At 31.1% G+C, this 16,005-nt stretch overlaps 1 protein-coding gene across 1 annotated transcript in view; it reads left to right on the top strand.

Moving 5' to 3' along the window:
- The window catches only part of LOC139491152 (trypsin beta-like), a 55,948-nt gene that overhangs the window by 16,558 nt on the left and 23,385 nt on the right, over positions 1-16,005 (top strand). The window contains exon 6 of the mRNA XM_071278571.1: positions 2,128-2,264. Within this exon, the coding sequence (XP_071134672.1) occupies positions 2,128-2,264 (137 nt within the window). The remainder of the gene's footprint in view (positions 1-2,127; positions 2,265-16,005) is intronic.

The following is a 16,005-nucleotide window of genomic DNA, read 5'->3' on the forward strand; positions in this document are numbered from 1 at the left end:
GCCAGACATGTGAAATCACTGAATGGGACAGAACTTGTGGAACATGTAAGTACATAACTAAAACAAAGTCTGGTAGAATTTGTGGAACATGTAAGTAAATAACTATAACACATCTGGCAAAACTTGTGGAACATGTAAGTACATTACTGAAACAAAGTATGGCAGAACTTGTGGAACATGTAAGTAAATAACTAAAACAAAGTCTGGTAGAACTTGTGGAACATGTAAGTAAATAACTACAACACAGTCTGGCAAAACTTGTGGAACATGTAAGTACATTACTGAAACAAAGTATGGCAGAACTTGTGGAACATGTAAGTAAATAACTAAAACAAAGTCTGGTAGAACTTGTGGAACATGTAAGTAAATAACTACAACACAGTCTGGCTAAACTTGTGGCACATGTCAGTACATTACTAGAACAAAGTGTGCCAGAACTTGTGGAACATATAAGTACATTACTAAATCAAAGTCTAGCAGAACTAGTAGAACTTGTGGAACATGTAAGTAAATAACTACAACACAGTCTAGCAAAACTTGTGGAACATGTCAGTACATTACTGAAACAAAGTGTGCCAGAACTTGTGGAACATGTAAGTACATTACTAAAACAAAGTCTGGCAGAACTAGTAGAACTTGTGGAACATGTAAGTTCATAAAACTAAAACAAAACATGGCCGAAAAATGTAAGTTCATACCTCAAACAAATTCTTGCAATACTTGTGGACCATATAAGTCTATGGTTCCTTAAACAAGGTTCACATGATCCTAGTGAATATTCTTTGAATATATATCATAAAATGTATTGAATACTGCCAATTTTGAGACAGCTGTGCAACTCATCTGTATGACTTTTCATCATAATGTTTTTCCTATTATTAATTCAAGACCGTTTTTCTGGTGTTTTTTTTCGAGAAAGATTATTTGTCATGTTAAGGGAGATAACTCAGACAATTTAATAATATAAAGGAATAAACAAGTAATTCATGGATTGTGTTTGCCGCAATAAAACACGTCCAGGAGGTGTGCCACAATTTTTCTTTTCATTTTCTCAAAGCATATCATAACAGCTATCTTTCCATACCTGATTTCAAAATTCTATCGTTAAGTTTCCTTTCAAGTCACACAAAAGCGGTTTTCAGTGTATAATCATAACAAAATCTTAAAATGTCACACCTTTTCTAAACAAGAGATCCGTTACTCATACTTTTAATTTTATAATTAGCGTTATATAAACTTTATTTTGTCAAAGAATGACAAATTTTTATAGTTTTTAATTCCCCCCTCTCATCCATCGTAAATTAAAATATAGGTATATATCAGAAAGAATATGTGGTATGACTGCCAATGAGACAAATCTCCACAAGAGACCAAAAAAAAAACCCACAGATATTAACAATTATAGGTCACCGTACATCCTTCAACAATGAACAAAGCCTATACCGCATAGTCAGCTATAAAATGCCCGAAATGACAGACATAAAAAAATTCAAAGGAGAAACTAACGGCCTTATATATGTACAAAAAATGACCGAAAACAGAATGTGGCGCGGTTAAACATGCTAGCGGGATGCTAGCCCGCCGCTAACATGTGACAGTGGTGTAACCGTACAACATAAGAACAAACCATAAAAATCAGTTTAAAAAGGCTTAACTCATCAGACGGAAACAAATAGAAACACATCTAACTAAAACAGACTTGACGTATATTTTCTTTTTATAAATATTGGGATGAAATTTAAACGTGTTTTTCAAATTATGTAATATCCAAAGTTCTGTCTATTGAGTGGATTTAACCCTTGGAAAGTGTCGTTCCACCACCAGCGCCATTAATCATTTCATATAATTATCAAAATATGGGACACTTATTTCGTAGTGTACAACATTTGTTCTGGGAATCCATACATTCGGTACCATATGAAGCCCAAAATTTCGAGACGCTAAACATGGATACAATTTTAGAGAGTTCAAAACCAAATGGGACAAAACATAAAATTTCAAAATTTCCATGGTCAACTTTTACCTGAGGAAGTAAGTTTGTTTTTGACAATTGCATGATTAAAAAAAATATATATAATAATGTTTCGGTACGCGTTATTTATGAAATTGTCTGTTTTTATTTTCCAGGCGGTTTACCCACTAATTTAAAAGCATTAAGCATGCAAGTGCTAAGAAACAGTGAGTGTAAAAACTATTGGACTGGCAACAACATACTTGACGGCCATATTTGTATATTCCAAGGAACTGGTTACGGTGCTTGCAATGTAAGTGATGCATATTAATACATGGGTACTGATTAAGTTTCTGTATGAAGCTTTATATATATATATATACTACAGCGTTTCATATTTGTTATGTGGATTAAATTGTTTCTTTACGATGAAATTGCTCGCATGATAGTTATAGGCTTTGACATTTATCAATATTCACCGTGTTGGATAAAAAAAAACGCTTCAGTATGTGTAGATGTTATATTATTTTTTATATAATGTATTTTTATTCGTCAGAAATCTTCATCAACCCAACAATGTTAGATCTGTAAATTTGCTTTCGCAAATTTTTGGTTCTTCCCTCGCCGGGATTCGAACCCATGCTACTGTGATATCGTGACACCAAATCGCCTGCACTGCAGCCGTCCCGCTAGACCACACGACCACCTGGGCTCTCAATAAAAGAGCTTTCGCTGGCCATGTGTTACCTTCCACGTCAGTTTTAATCTAGCGGCGTACTACAGTACATGATATATAAAGCATGCAGATGTTATTGTTACAGATCAGCTAATTTATCTATAATAAAGGATCCTACAAATTAATGTAAGATACAGTCACAGAAAATAATTATATTCATAAGTACGTCTGAGTCAGTGACAACCCTACAACAGATGTATCCATCGGATCGCCATCAATGATGGTGATACATGGCTGTGTACATAATGTATATACAACTCGTCTAACCATCAACCCAACAATGTTAGATCTGTAAATTTGCTTTTGTTTTAAGTCAAAGCCTATAACTATCATGCGAACAATTTCATCGTAAAGAAACAATTTAATCCACATAACAAATATGAAACGCTGTAGTATATATATATATATATATATATATATATATATATATATAGAGAGAGAGAGATTACTAAAAAATCCAACATTTCCGGTATGAATAGTTTTAATTCACTAGTACTTTCATGTTTAAATAACAATCTTCAGGTGAAACTATACATGATTAACGTAACTATGTAACGGTAGGTATGTAACGTCATAGTTGTCGTTGAGTATATAAAGGGAGATAAATCGTATTACACTTAGTCTATATATAGAAGTATGGAGCGTCATTATTACACAATAGAAAATGCATAGTTTGCATTCAATCGTGATTTAAATTTTGAAATAAAATGTTTTTCCTTTACTTCTCGTGTAATGTCACAACCCATATTCATTTTATAAAATGGGAATATTTTAAAAAATCCCCCTCCACATTCGTCTAAATGTTTGCTTAGGGGGATTTTTCTGTATTGTGGCTGCCTTATATGTTGTCTATGAATGCGCACTCTTTCTGTTACACTGTTCCCTGTTTGGCCGATATAAATTTCCTGGCAACTATTACATTTAATGCAATAAATTAAGTTCTCGGATTTACAGGTAATGTCTTCGTTGGTAAAAAGTGATAGACCATTAGGTTTGTCCATTCCCTTGCCGACATGGATATACGGACATGCTCCACAACGACTATCTCGACATTTTGACACACTGAATGTTCTTTGTTGGTCGAATCGTGCTCGGGTCAATAGTCGTTTAAGGTTTTGTGGTTGCCGTTTACTTTGTAGAAGTGTTTCTGTATTAATTAAACGGCGCTTCTTTTCATCCTGATCAAGAATAGGTAAATGTGCCTTTGCAACGGGAATAATTTTAAAGTTCCGGGGATTATGTGTAATAACGAACGGTATTTTATCGTTGTTATTACTCTGCTCCTCGCAGGTGGAGCGTAGTTGGTTGGTTGGGATCTGTTTTGCCATTTGAATTCCCCTTTCTATTAAAGTCTCTGGATAGTTTTGCTTGATCAAAAATGATTGTAGTTCTTCTAGACGGTCTTCTCTCAAATGTTCATCCTCGACTACTGTACATATTTTTCTTGCTAAACAATAGGGGATATTCCTTTTGGTATGAGATGGGTGGCACGAATTAAAATCTAAATACTGATGAGTATCAGTACCTTTGTAAAAAATATCGGTTTTAATTTCAGTGCCATCTTTAATAACAAGAATGTCTAGAAACGGTAATTGGTTAAAATTTTCATCCTTCGTAAATTTTATGGAGGTATGAAGGTTATTTAGTATGTCCGAAAATAGTTGGAGTTCTTCGTCGGATTTGTTCCAGATAATGAAGCAATCATCAAGGTATCTTTTCCATGATAATTCGAATTCTCTTGCAAATTCAACTCCAAAATTATTTTCAACTTCTTGATACAGTCTTTGTTCAAGGAAGCCCATGACTAATGTTGCATAGGTTGGTGCAAATTTTGTTCCCATTGCTGTCCCCCGATGTTGCAAATAGTTCTTGCAATTGAAATAGAAAGAATTGTTTTCAAGAATTAGTTTAGTAGAATCGAGTATAAAGTCAACAGTGAATCGATTTGGTATTGCATCTCGATGTTTTGCAACCCAATATTGTATTGCCTCTATTCCTAAATCGTGTGGAATGTTCGTATATAGGCTTGTGACATCGAAGCTTACTAAACGAGCGTGAACCGGTGCTATTTTTGGCAGGTGTGAGAGAAAATCTATATCGTCTCTTATATAGCTCGGTACATATTTACACAATGGTTTCAAAATGATGTCTAAAAAGTTGCTTAGTCTGTGAGTGGGACTTGATGGACCTGCAATGATGGGTCTAAGTTTAAGATCCGTCGGTTTTTGCACTTTTATGTATTCGTTTTGCTGAGAATTAATAGCCGATTGGATCTCCTTTGATTTATGGATTTTTGGAAGGCCATAAAAGTTACTCGTTTTCCTTTCGAAATTTTTCAAGTAATCATACTCTTTTTCCGTAGTGGCCGTTGTGTATTTGTTCAGTACGGTATTCATTCTTCTCTTGACTAGATGATCTATATTATCAGGAATTTCTGAGTAAAATGTCGAATCATTGAGTTGTTCTTCAACTTTAATTCTATAGTAGTCTGAATCCATTATTACTATTGCCCCACCTTTATCGGCCTGCTTAATTACTATGCTTTTATCGTTTCTTAGATTTTGGAGTGCTGACTTTTCGCCTTTAGTTAAGTTGTGGTTGACTTTAATTATATATATATAGGCGTAAAAAATAATTTTCACATGTGCAGACATATATATTCATTAAATAAAATAATAAAATAAGTAAAAAGTTAACAGTTCCATTCTATCGATTTCATCCTTCCATTGGGACTCTTCAGGATAACTGATGTAGTGTCGCTATAGGCGACGTCGTTAAGGAGGTTTATGACGTTCCGTCATTGTTCGTTATTAAAAGTTCTCGGGATTTAATTTTGATCGGAACGTTGTTATGAAATATATATATATATGAGTCTACATCTATAGCTCTGAACACGAATAGTATGAAAATCTAAAACAGATACGAATTTTTATATATTTCTTTAGAAATTTTAATTTTATAGATTTTAAAAAAATAATGCACAAATCCCTTTGTTTAACTTTAATTAAGATATGAAGTCAGAAAAGAGTAATACAATTGTGTTACCTTGATTTGTAATATCAATTTTAGTCTACTTACGAAGGCTATGGCGCTATGCTTGTAGAAGTAATATCTAGTTGTGAACTGGACTTTGTAAAGACAAAAGCAGCTGCATATGCTTCATGTACGTATATCTAATGCAATTAAATTAAAAAAACATATTTTACATCTTAAATTCCCTTTTCTTGAGATTTAAATCTAAACGAAGTGTTAAACGTTTCAAGTTCAAAATAAAGGCAACAGTAGTATACCGCTGTTCAAAATTCATGAATCGATAGAAAAAAGAAACACATCCGGCTTACAAACTAAAACTGAGGGAAATATCAAATATAAGAGAAGTACGACACATCAGAGACACAACACCGAATTGTAACACATACAGAAACGAACTATAATGTAACAATGGCAATTATTTAAAGGTAACTGAAACCTATAATCCTTATTTTTACCAGCTTGATTCAAACTCTTAACTTAAAACTGTTTTAGATTCCAATAAAGTTTTAAATCACTAGTGGATATCCGCACTGTGTTGTCGTTTTTCAAATACTCGACAAACACAGCGGTGTCGACTGCCATGTTTAAAAACAAACATCCGGAAATGCACGAAGTTGCATGTGATAAACTTCACGAAAAATAATGGAAAAGCATGTGATAACATTCCGGATGCAATCTGGTTAATTAACATAGTAATACTTTCCTTTTTAAATGTTATTGAACTGTAAATTTATGTAATATGTTTTACAAGTATATGATAAATACTTTATATTTTAAATATGAAGCAGGATTTTACAGCGGTATATATTTCTGTTGTTTTATCTACATATTCTATTTTTATTCCTATATTTATGAGATGGAATGAAACTAATCTAACGGATAACATCATTATTGTACTGTCTAATGGCTTTTGAATTGATCCCCGACCCCTATCACAATCGTGTATTTCTGCGTAGCACTGTACAATATTGAATATGAAGCAAACAGAATGGTACTTCCAAAATCTTGTTTTGCATTAAGATATTGTCTTAGCATCAACAGAAATATACCGGGGATATGATGAACCAGGAGTACATGTGTATGTCAAAGAACGTCTCGTTCTTTAAAAAATCATCGAAAGGTACGAAGACCTTGTTGTTATATATTCCGTTTCAACTTCAAAAATAATACATTCTTCATTTAAAATTCAGTGTGAAGCCTTCAACATGGAAGAAAAATGCTCACTTAACTGTTCTTTCAAGCTTAATTAATATTTTTTTGTTTGTAAATTGGATCTCTGAAATTGTTTATATCCATATATATATATAAATCTATTATTACGTGCTTCTTTCGTTTTGCAAACAACACCATGATAACAATTTCTATATATCTATTCCTAACGCAGACTCAGAGATGTGCATATCGGTGGCTGTTACTATTTACCTCCTACGTAAATTCGCATTGTTCGAAACATATGAACAATCACTATATCAATTTCGTCATGCTCATGCTCATGCTCAAATTGAAAGAAAAACTAACAAAAAACAAAAAACAAACCAAACGGAACTGTTAATCACATTCTTAAGCATTATAAAAAGAATGAATGCACAAGAGCGTAAAAAACGTATACAATAAAAAAAGATAAAATTCTGCGAATATTCATGAATGATCTCTGTGCATTAATGTTATACGAATGGACACTTTCAAGCTGAAGGTTACGTTACGTTTAAGTCATAAGTTCGGGTAATGTTGCATTAAAATGGAGTTTTGAAGTAGGTGTTGTTTCAATTTCTGTTCTTTTGCATTATTCAAACATTTATATAATTCAGCAAGTCAGCATGGTTGATTTTCATATTATGAAGACATAATGTTTCAATCAGTTTAATGGAAGTCTACAGATGGATGTCAGTAACTAATAATAATAGTCATTTTCAAATTAATGTTTATTGTAATTTTGTTACCTCTTCTGACATATGACTTATTTTGTATTTGGTTCACTTGTTTGTTTCATAGTATATTTTTGCGGTTGTTTAGCTAAATTAGTAAACATTATTGTTTATGAGCCGGCTGAAGCCCGTCCTTCGGGTGAGGGATTTTATCGCTACGTTAAAGATTAATTGGTGGCTTTGGATTGTTTTCTGCTTCTTGGTCAGGCGATTGTATCTTTGACACATTCCCCATTTTCACTATCTATTCTTTCCGTTGAATCATGTCTTACAAGGAACGGACAAAAAATTTGTACATGTACAAAAAAATCAAAATCCTTTAGTCCTTTATGTTTGTGCTGTGTTTCCGTCAAGTAGTGTTGTCATTTAAGCGATACATTTTTTTTTAAATTGTCATTGTTTGGTAAACCAAAAAACCAGGTTTAATCCACCGTTTTTTCTTAAGATGTCCTGTACCAAGTCAAGAATATAGCAAATGTCATCAAAAAGATCATTTCTATGTGTGTTTGCGCTTTTTTTGGCTGCATTTCTGTGTTCCTATTGTTCCTTTGATTTCCTTTTAAAGCTGATTTTCCCCATCGCTTTCGGTTAATGACCCTGATTTGTTTTTTTCTCAATCGAATTATGACTTTTGAACACGGGTATACTACTGTTGCCTTTATTTACGTTTATTTGCATTCTGTTTACTGGTAACAACTTTTGAATTCATTCTCTTATTTTGATATGATAAATGTATGATTGATCTGATATGGATCGGTCCCTTGTCATTAAATCTATTCTGCAATGAATAAAGGTGAACACTTTTTTTGACAATTTTGCAACAAAAAAGAAAACGATGGCGTTTATCATCTTCATACAAACAAAAATATAATTACATGTTAGTCGACATATATATATTTTTTCCCGATTATAGATCGAGGAATTGACTTTTGTAATCATGTATAACATCTGTAGAGGTATATCTCGGTTACTTATCTATCTGATATTTGAAGTATTAATTTTGAAAAAAATGCCACGACATAATTTTGATATCAGTTTAAATAAGATTTGGAGCTTTATGTCAGTAACTGCTAGCAGTCATGTTAAATTTATGTTTATTTATTATTATCAATTTGTTTAGTTTCTCCTGTTACCAATACTGACATCGGACTTGTATGTTTTTTTTTCATTTTTTTTCTTCATTTGTTTGTTTCGGAGTTTAGTTTATCGTTCATGTCGATGAACTAGCAAACATTAAGGTATGAGCCAGCTGAACCTATCGCTATGTTAAAGATCAATTAGTGGCCTTGGACTGTTTTCTGTTCTTTGGTCAGGTAATGATTTCTTTGACACGTTCCTTGTTTGCACTATCTATTCTTTCAATTATATTATGTCTTACCAAGTAAAGAGTTTAATTAAGTTTAATTGTATATGTAAAAAAAAATCAAACCCTTTATGTTTATTTACATTCTGTTGACTGGTAACTACTTTTGAATTGATTCTGGTTTTTTTTCTCCATTCGATGTATATAATATTTTTATCTTTGAATTGGGTCAACACCTTGACATTAAATCTAGTCTGCAATGAATATCAATTTTACAACAAATACGAAGGCGTGAATCATCTTCATATATACAGCAATATAATTATATATTAGTCGACATATACAGTTTTTTATCGGTTATAGTTCGAGGAATTGATTGTTTTAATCATTTATAACATCTTGCAAGATATATCTCGGTTACATATCTACCTGATATTTGAAGCAATAATTTGGGGAAACCTGCAGTTATAATGATTACATAATTTTATATCAGTTTAAATGAGATCTTGAGCTACATGTCAGTAACTGCTAGCAGTCATTTCAAATTTATGTATATTATTTTCATTTTGATTAGTTTCTTTTGATGTCTATTAAGACATCGAACTTGTATGCATTTAAAAAAAATCATTTGTTTGCTTCGGAGTTTAGTTTGTAGTTCATTGCGCTGAAACATTGTTGTTTATGAGCTAGCTGAAGCCCGCCTTTTTGGGTGAAGGATTTTATCGCTACGTTTAAGATCAATCAGTGGACTTGTTTTCTACTCTTTGGTCTGGTAATGATCTCATTAATACGTTCCCAATGTCCACTATTTTTTTGTCTTACCAAGAATAAAGCATAATTGTATATGTGAAAAAGGAAAACCAAACCCGTTACGTTCATCTACATTATGTCGACTGGTTACCACTTTCGAAGTCTTTATGCTTTTTTTATTCGATATATATATATATTTATCTTTGAATTGGGTCAGGTCCTTGAAATTCAATCTATTCTGCAATGAATGTCAATTTTAGAACAAATACTAAGGCGTGTGGTATCTTCATATATACAGAAATATAATTACATGTTAGTCGACATATACAGTTTTTTTTTCGGTTATAGTTCTGTGAATTGATTTTTGTAATCGTCATAACATCTGCCAAGATATATCTAGGTTACTTATCTACCTGATATAGGAAGCAATAATTTGAGGAAAACTGCATTTATTATGAAGACATAATGTTGATATTAGTTTAAATGAGATCTTGAGCTACATGTCAGTAACTGCTAGCAGTCATTTTAAATTTTTGTTTTAGTTTCTTCTGTTACATATTCTGACATCGAACTTGTATGTTTAAAAGAAAATCATTTGTTTATGAGTTTAGTTTGTATTTCATTGCGATGAAACATTATTGTCAATAACCTAGCCGCTTTTTGGGTGCGGGATTTTGTCTCTTTAATACGTTCCCGATTTCCACTATCTGTTCTTCCCATTATACCATGTATTACCAAGAATAGAGTTTAATTGTATATGTAAAATAATTTCAAACCCTTTTACGTTTATCTACATTATGTTGACTGGTTACCACTCACTTTGGAATTCATTATGCTTTTTTTTCGATTCGATGTATATTTTTTTTAATTTTTGAATTGGGTCAGCTCCTTGACATTAATTCTAGTCTGCAATGAATATCAATTTTATAACAAAAGCAAAGGCGTGAATCATCTTCATATATACAGCAATATAATTATATATTAGTCGACATATATTGTTTTTTTATCCGGTTAAAGTTTGAGGGATTGATTTTTGTAATCATTTATAGCATCTGTTAAGATATATCTCGGTAACTTATCTATCTGATATTTGAAGCAATAATTTGAGGAAAACTGCAGTTTGTATATTGAAAACGTTAAAAACACATTAACTCAGAACAATGAAAAGCTAGGAAATAATATTGAGTATTGTTCGTTCTGTTGCTCTTTTTTTTATTGATACTCACGTTTTGTCTTGTAAAACTGAATATTGAAAAACGAAATTTTATCAATACAAAAGACAGAAAATTTTTACCAAGCAGTTCAACATTGAAGATAGAAACAGCTACATCCTCTATTGCTTGAAGTACTCTTTGTTGCCAGACTTGGGGTAATTGTAATTGTAATCGTTAATCAGCTGTAATTGATTACAATTTTTCAAGTAATCACTGTAATCATTAATCAGCCAAAAATCTGATTACATGTAATTTAATTTAATCAATAACTTTTCAAAATACCCTGTAATCCTGATTACTTTTTGATTACATTCTGATTACAATGAAAAAAAATCTAAAATTGTGTTTTTGGTCATTAAATGAACCTCTTTGTTATTCATATTTGATAAATATTTAACATGCTAAAATGGTTTGGTTTACTTTAAGCATGTCTTCTTCAGTAAAACAATAAACTGTTACAGTATTGAAAAGTCATCATTAGCCTAAGCAGAGACATATAATACAATTATATACCTTTTGTCTTAGTAAAAGATATTGTACATATTATATTCATCATTTAATGATCTTCATATTAATATTTGATAATAACTGTTATATATTCAAGTAATACTTTTCTTTAACACTGAATTATAATCTTTTGTTAATTTTTGTGATTTTTGTCAACTCTGAATTGACAGGTAGGGGACTAATTAAGGTTTGTTTTTATTACAATTACCAATTGAGTATAGCTGTAGGGAAATATATATGATAAAAGATAAATAAGACATGAATTAAAAGTTGGACAAATATGTTGTTTAAAATTTAAAAAAATTGTATTTGGACTGGACATGTAAAATGCAATGATTTTTAGTACTTATATATTGTTTAAAATTTGATTAAACATTTTTACTAAAATTTAACATAGTTGTAACTGGTAACTTTATTTCATCCACATTTTAACTTCCATAAACTGCACCTTGGAATACATATAAAGTATGAAAGAGGTCAGAAGACAAACAAAAAACTCTTTATAAATCTTTATTAAATTTAATTCAAAATAATTCAGAGATCATTGGTGATAAAGTGTAATGTATAATAACCAGTGACACAATGTTCATGTATGTATATGTAGGGAAATTTGGTGTTTATTAAATAGATGAAGTTTGAAGTTATCACTTTATAATGTATCAAATAAAATACTTTCTCAAAAATGCTATAGATTTATTGAACGTTTATTCATTCACATCATTCAAAATGTTTTGTTTTTAAATTCATTGTAATCAGATGTAATCATGATTACTTTGCCAATGTAATCATTAATTTAATCAGATACTTTCAGAAATGATGTAATCATTAATTTAATTTAATCGTACAAATGACAAAGTAATTGTAATTTAATCAATTACATTGCAAGTGATCGGACCCATCTCTGTTTGTTGCATGCTTGATTCATTTTGCTATTCTAGTTATGAAAAGAAAACTAGAAAGTGTATTTTAGAAGAATCGTGCTGCTCACAAAGTGAACTTTCAAGAGATGCACTTACGATGATGAAGTCCACAGATGGATTTTTCTTTCAAAGTAGAATTTTAAACATTTATAAAGATGGATTAGAATTCATTTAAATTTGATTTTTATCTGCCAATTTCCCCCGAATATAATTAACCAGTGAAAAAGGCAGGTTAACATGACATTTTTATATAACAATATCAATACAACATAGTTTTACTTTGTAACAAACATGGGCTTCGGCTGTTGTTCGCTCTTTGGTCAGGTTGTTGTCTCTGTGACATATTCCCCATTTCCATTCTCAATTTTATAGTCCTGTTTCTACCATCAATAGTACACTCAATACCTACGGTGGCGTATTACAACTTCACCTTTAAAAGTATATGAGACTATTTGCTTTGCTTTGCTTTTGCAGACGCATACCATCACGCAAATATTAATGAATCTTTCAAATCAATTTTCGCAAGTTCGTTTGGTTTTAAGGTAAATTGAGGCTTAAGTAAAAAAAAAAGGACAAACATTCTAAAATACAGTCACAGTGTTTCTATTTTAACATCCATATAAATATAAGTATACGATAGCTTATTTTATTTGACACATCGTACATGTGAAAAGTAATATAGTGATTTCAATATTGTGACGATGTATAATGTTTATTTAAGAAATAGTAATGGAGTAAATTTAAAACCCAATTTCTAATCATGACTATCCATGTGAATAACAATGTATCACAAAAAAAAATGAAACTGCAAAACCATCTGTAATTTGTATTGACATGTAGGAACAAATGCTGCCACCGCTGAAATTTATGATAAAAAAAATAAAAAAACAAAAAACAAATCTGAAAAGCTCGAATAAACACAAAAATATTTACTATGAAATTTCCTTATAACAGATTTTTTAAAACAGAATATATTTGATTATTCGGACAACAAAACGTCTTAAAGGCTTCGTCCATTTTAATTCAGTATTTTGATTTTTGTATTGTCCACAAAATATGTTCGTGCTCAGCAATTCTATTCAGTGTTTGTTTTTCATATAACGTTTTTTTTTCAAATAATTATCCTTCAAACGCCAAAATGCAACTTCCTTTAAAGATGGAATATGTAATTATTTATGTTTGTCATATTCCGCAATGTACCAATACAATGATATACGTGTTAGTAAGTTTATATTAGGTCTTGTATGTAGAACTTTACTTTTCTCTTTAATGCAAAATTTCATGCCCAAATGGATGGTTTAAGAACGACAATACTACTTCAGTGAGGACAACAAAATTGGAACGATGCCAAGGTTTGTACTCCTGAATTATCTAATCAGTTTAGTACTTTTCAATAAAGGTATTAGAACTTAATTGTTTTTACAAATGGCTCATCAATGAAGTTTGCATACAATATTAAAAAAGCTAAATAAATTGAAGAGCACTGAGGACAAAAAATTCCGAACGATTCGCAAAATATAGCCAAGATCTTAATAATTTGTTCTGAAGGCGAAAAAGGTACCTAGTGAGGGTTGTATAGTTAATTTCTAAGCTATATAAAAAAAAATGTGATATGAATGCCAATGAGACAACTCTCCACAAGAGACAAAATGGCACAGATATTAACATCTATAGTTCACCGTACGGTCTTCAACCATGAGCATGCTTAATTCAAACACGTAATTTAAAAAAAATGCACAAATACACAGATATATTAAACCATAATGAAATTAGATAACGGAATAAAAGTTGTGATACCATGATTCTGAAAACGAAAAAGATACATAGTGAATGTTATGTGGTTTATTTCTAAGCTAAAGCATGCAAAATTCGAAGACATGATCATTACATTCATCAAACCTGTTCTTGCAAACACAATTCTATTATGAAAAAAAATAATGTAAACGAGCCTCCATCGCATAAATTTAGGGTGCCAGCATGTCCTCCTTTTATTCAAAATATTGATACGTAATAAAATTTCAGTAGTTTATACCTCATGCTGACTTGTCCAACAAACTTATTTGACAGCATCGACCAAAACTGACCATATATGCACTTTAATTTGTAAATCTATTTATCTGACCTCCTATACATTTCTGGGAATATGATTGGCTAAAAGCGTCCGCGTGAAGACCGTGTTTATTTGATATTAGGTTAGTAGGGAGGCAGGGCTTATTTCATACACGGTTAATAGTGGAGTTACGTCCCTTTATAAAAACAAAACGGAACTGAGAAAAAAATCTTAAAGGTTTCAACAGACGAAGAAATTGATGACTAAGATTGAAATAAATTCATTAAACACATTTAAGGAGGCTCGAGGGTATAAAAATTTCAGAAAAAATTAAACATTTGTTTTTCACTACAAATTTTATTTATTACCTTTTGTAGTTGTTACTTTATCATATGGTACAAAAATCATCCAAAAACAATCAATTCGTGTTGGCCCGAGATGACATTTAAAATGTATACATCATTGAAAAAGTTCCAAATTATCCCCCTTTGGTGGAAAAATGTCTTTTTTTGGCTTTAAAATTGAAATATCTTTTTTAACTCATCGGTGACATATATTTTTTAATATAATTTCCATATAAGCTGTTTTTAAACTAAATTATTGTAAAATTTGAGCGATTTCTGTAATAAATTTCTTTTTTTATTTCGATATTACCTATATTTCTCCTATTACTTCAACCACCTTTTCAAAAATGTATGCTTCTTTCGAAGGCAGATTGTGAGAGCAAATGAACGGTGACCCCACTTTTTTATTTTATTTTTCTATTAACTATAAGATAAAGTTCATTTATAGAAAAATATAGAGAAATCCTATATAAATGATTTAGACCCGCGAACCCCCTTAAACCTAACAAGTTGTTATCGTTGGCTATTGTTCTTGTAGGATCAATGGAAATAGTTTCTTAATGTTAACAGTATAACTGCATAAAGTAAAATTTAGGTAGAGACAGGTAAAAAACGGGGAACGAAGCAACGTCGACAATGATGTTGATATCCCATGATATAAGAGTATTGTTCCGATGGGTTGGATTACCTTTCTATCCGCCTTCTAATAATACAAAACACAAAACATAAACACGAGTATTTCTACCAACTGTTGTAAGTATCAAAGTTGTTACCTGGATTATTCCAAATTCCAAATTATAGTATCTTGAAACAGAGTGTATATTTAAATATGAACAATATTTATATTGTGTTTTAAATTTTTGCTCTGCATTTACTTAATTTGAGAAAATTCAAACACACTCATTTACAATTATTTTCTTTCCCGGTGTTTTTATCAATCTCGCATACTCAGTATCAGCTATACATTTATGTATGCATACAAACACATGACACTTTGTTCGTCATTTCGTTTTCAGTGTCATTTAGTCACATAAGGCCTAGTAGTCTTCCAAAACTGTAAGGTTTTAACATATGCTAGTTTTTAGGAAAACTCTTTCTTGAGTTATAATTGTTTCCTTATGAGGTACGGACAGAAAGACTGTGTTTATGAAGGCAAATTTGGCAGTGTAAATGAAACTATAAAACCAGATTCAATCCACCATTTTCTATATAATCTTTAAATATTTATCTGTACCAAATCAAAAATATGACAGTTGTTATGCATTCGTTTGA

The sequence above is a fragment of the Mytilus edulis genome, chromosome 10 (assembly GCF_963676685.1).
Source record: "Mytilus edulis chromosome 10, xbMytEdul2.2, whole genome shotgun sequence".
NCBI classification, from domain to species: domain Eukaryota; kingdom Metazoa; phylum Mollusca; class Bivalvia; order Mytilida; family Mytilidae; genus Mytilus; species Mytilus edulis.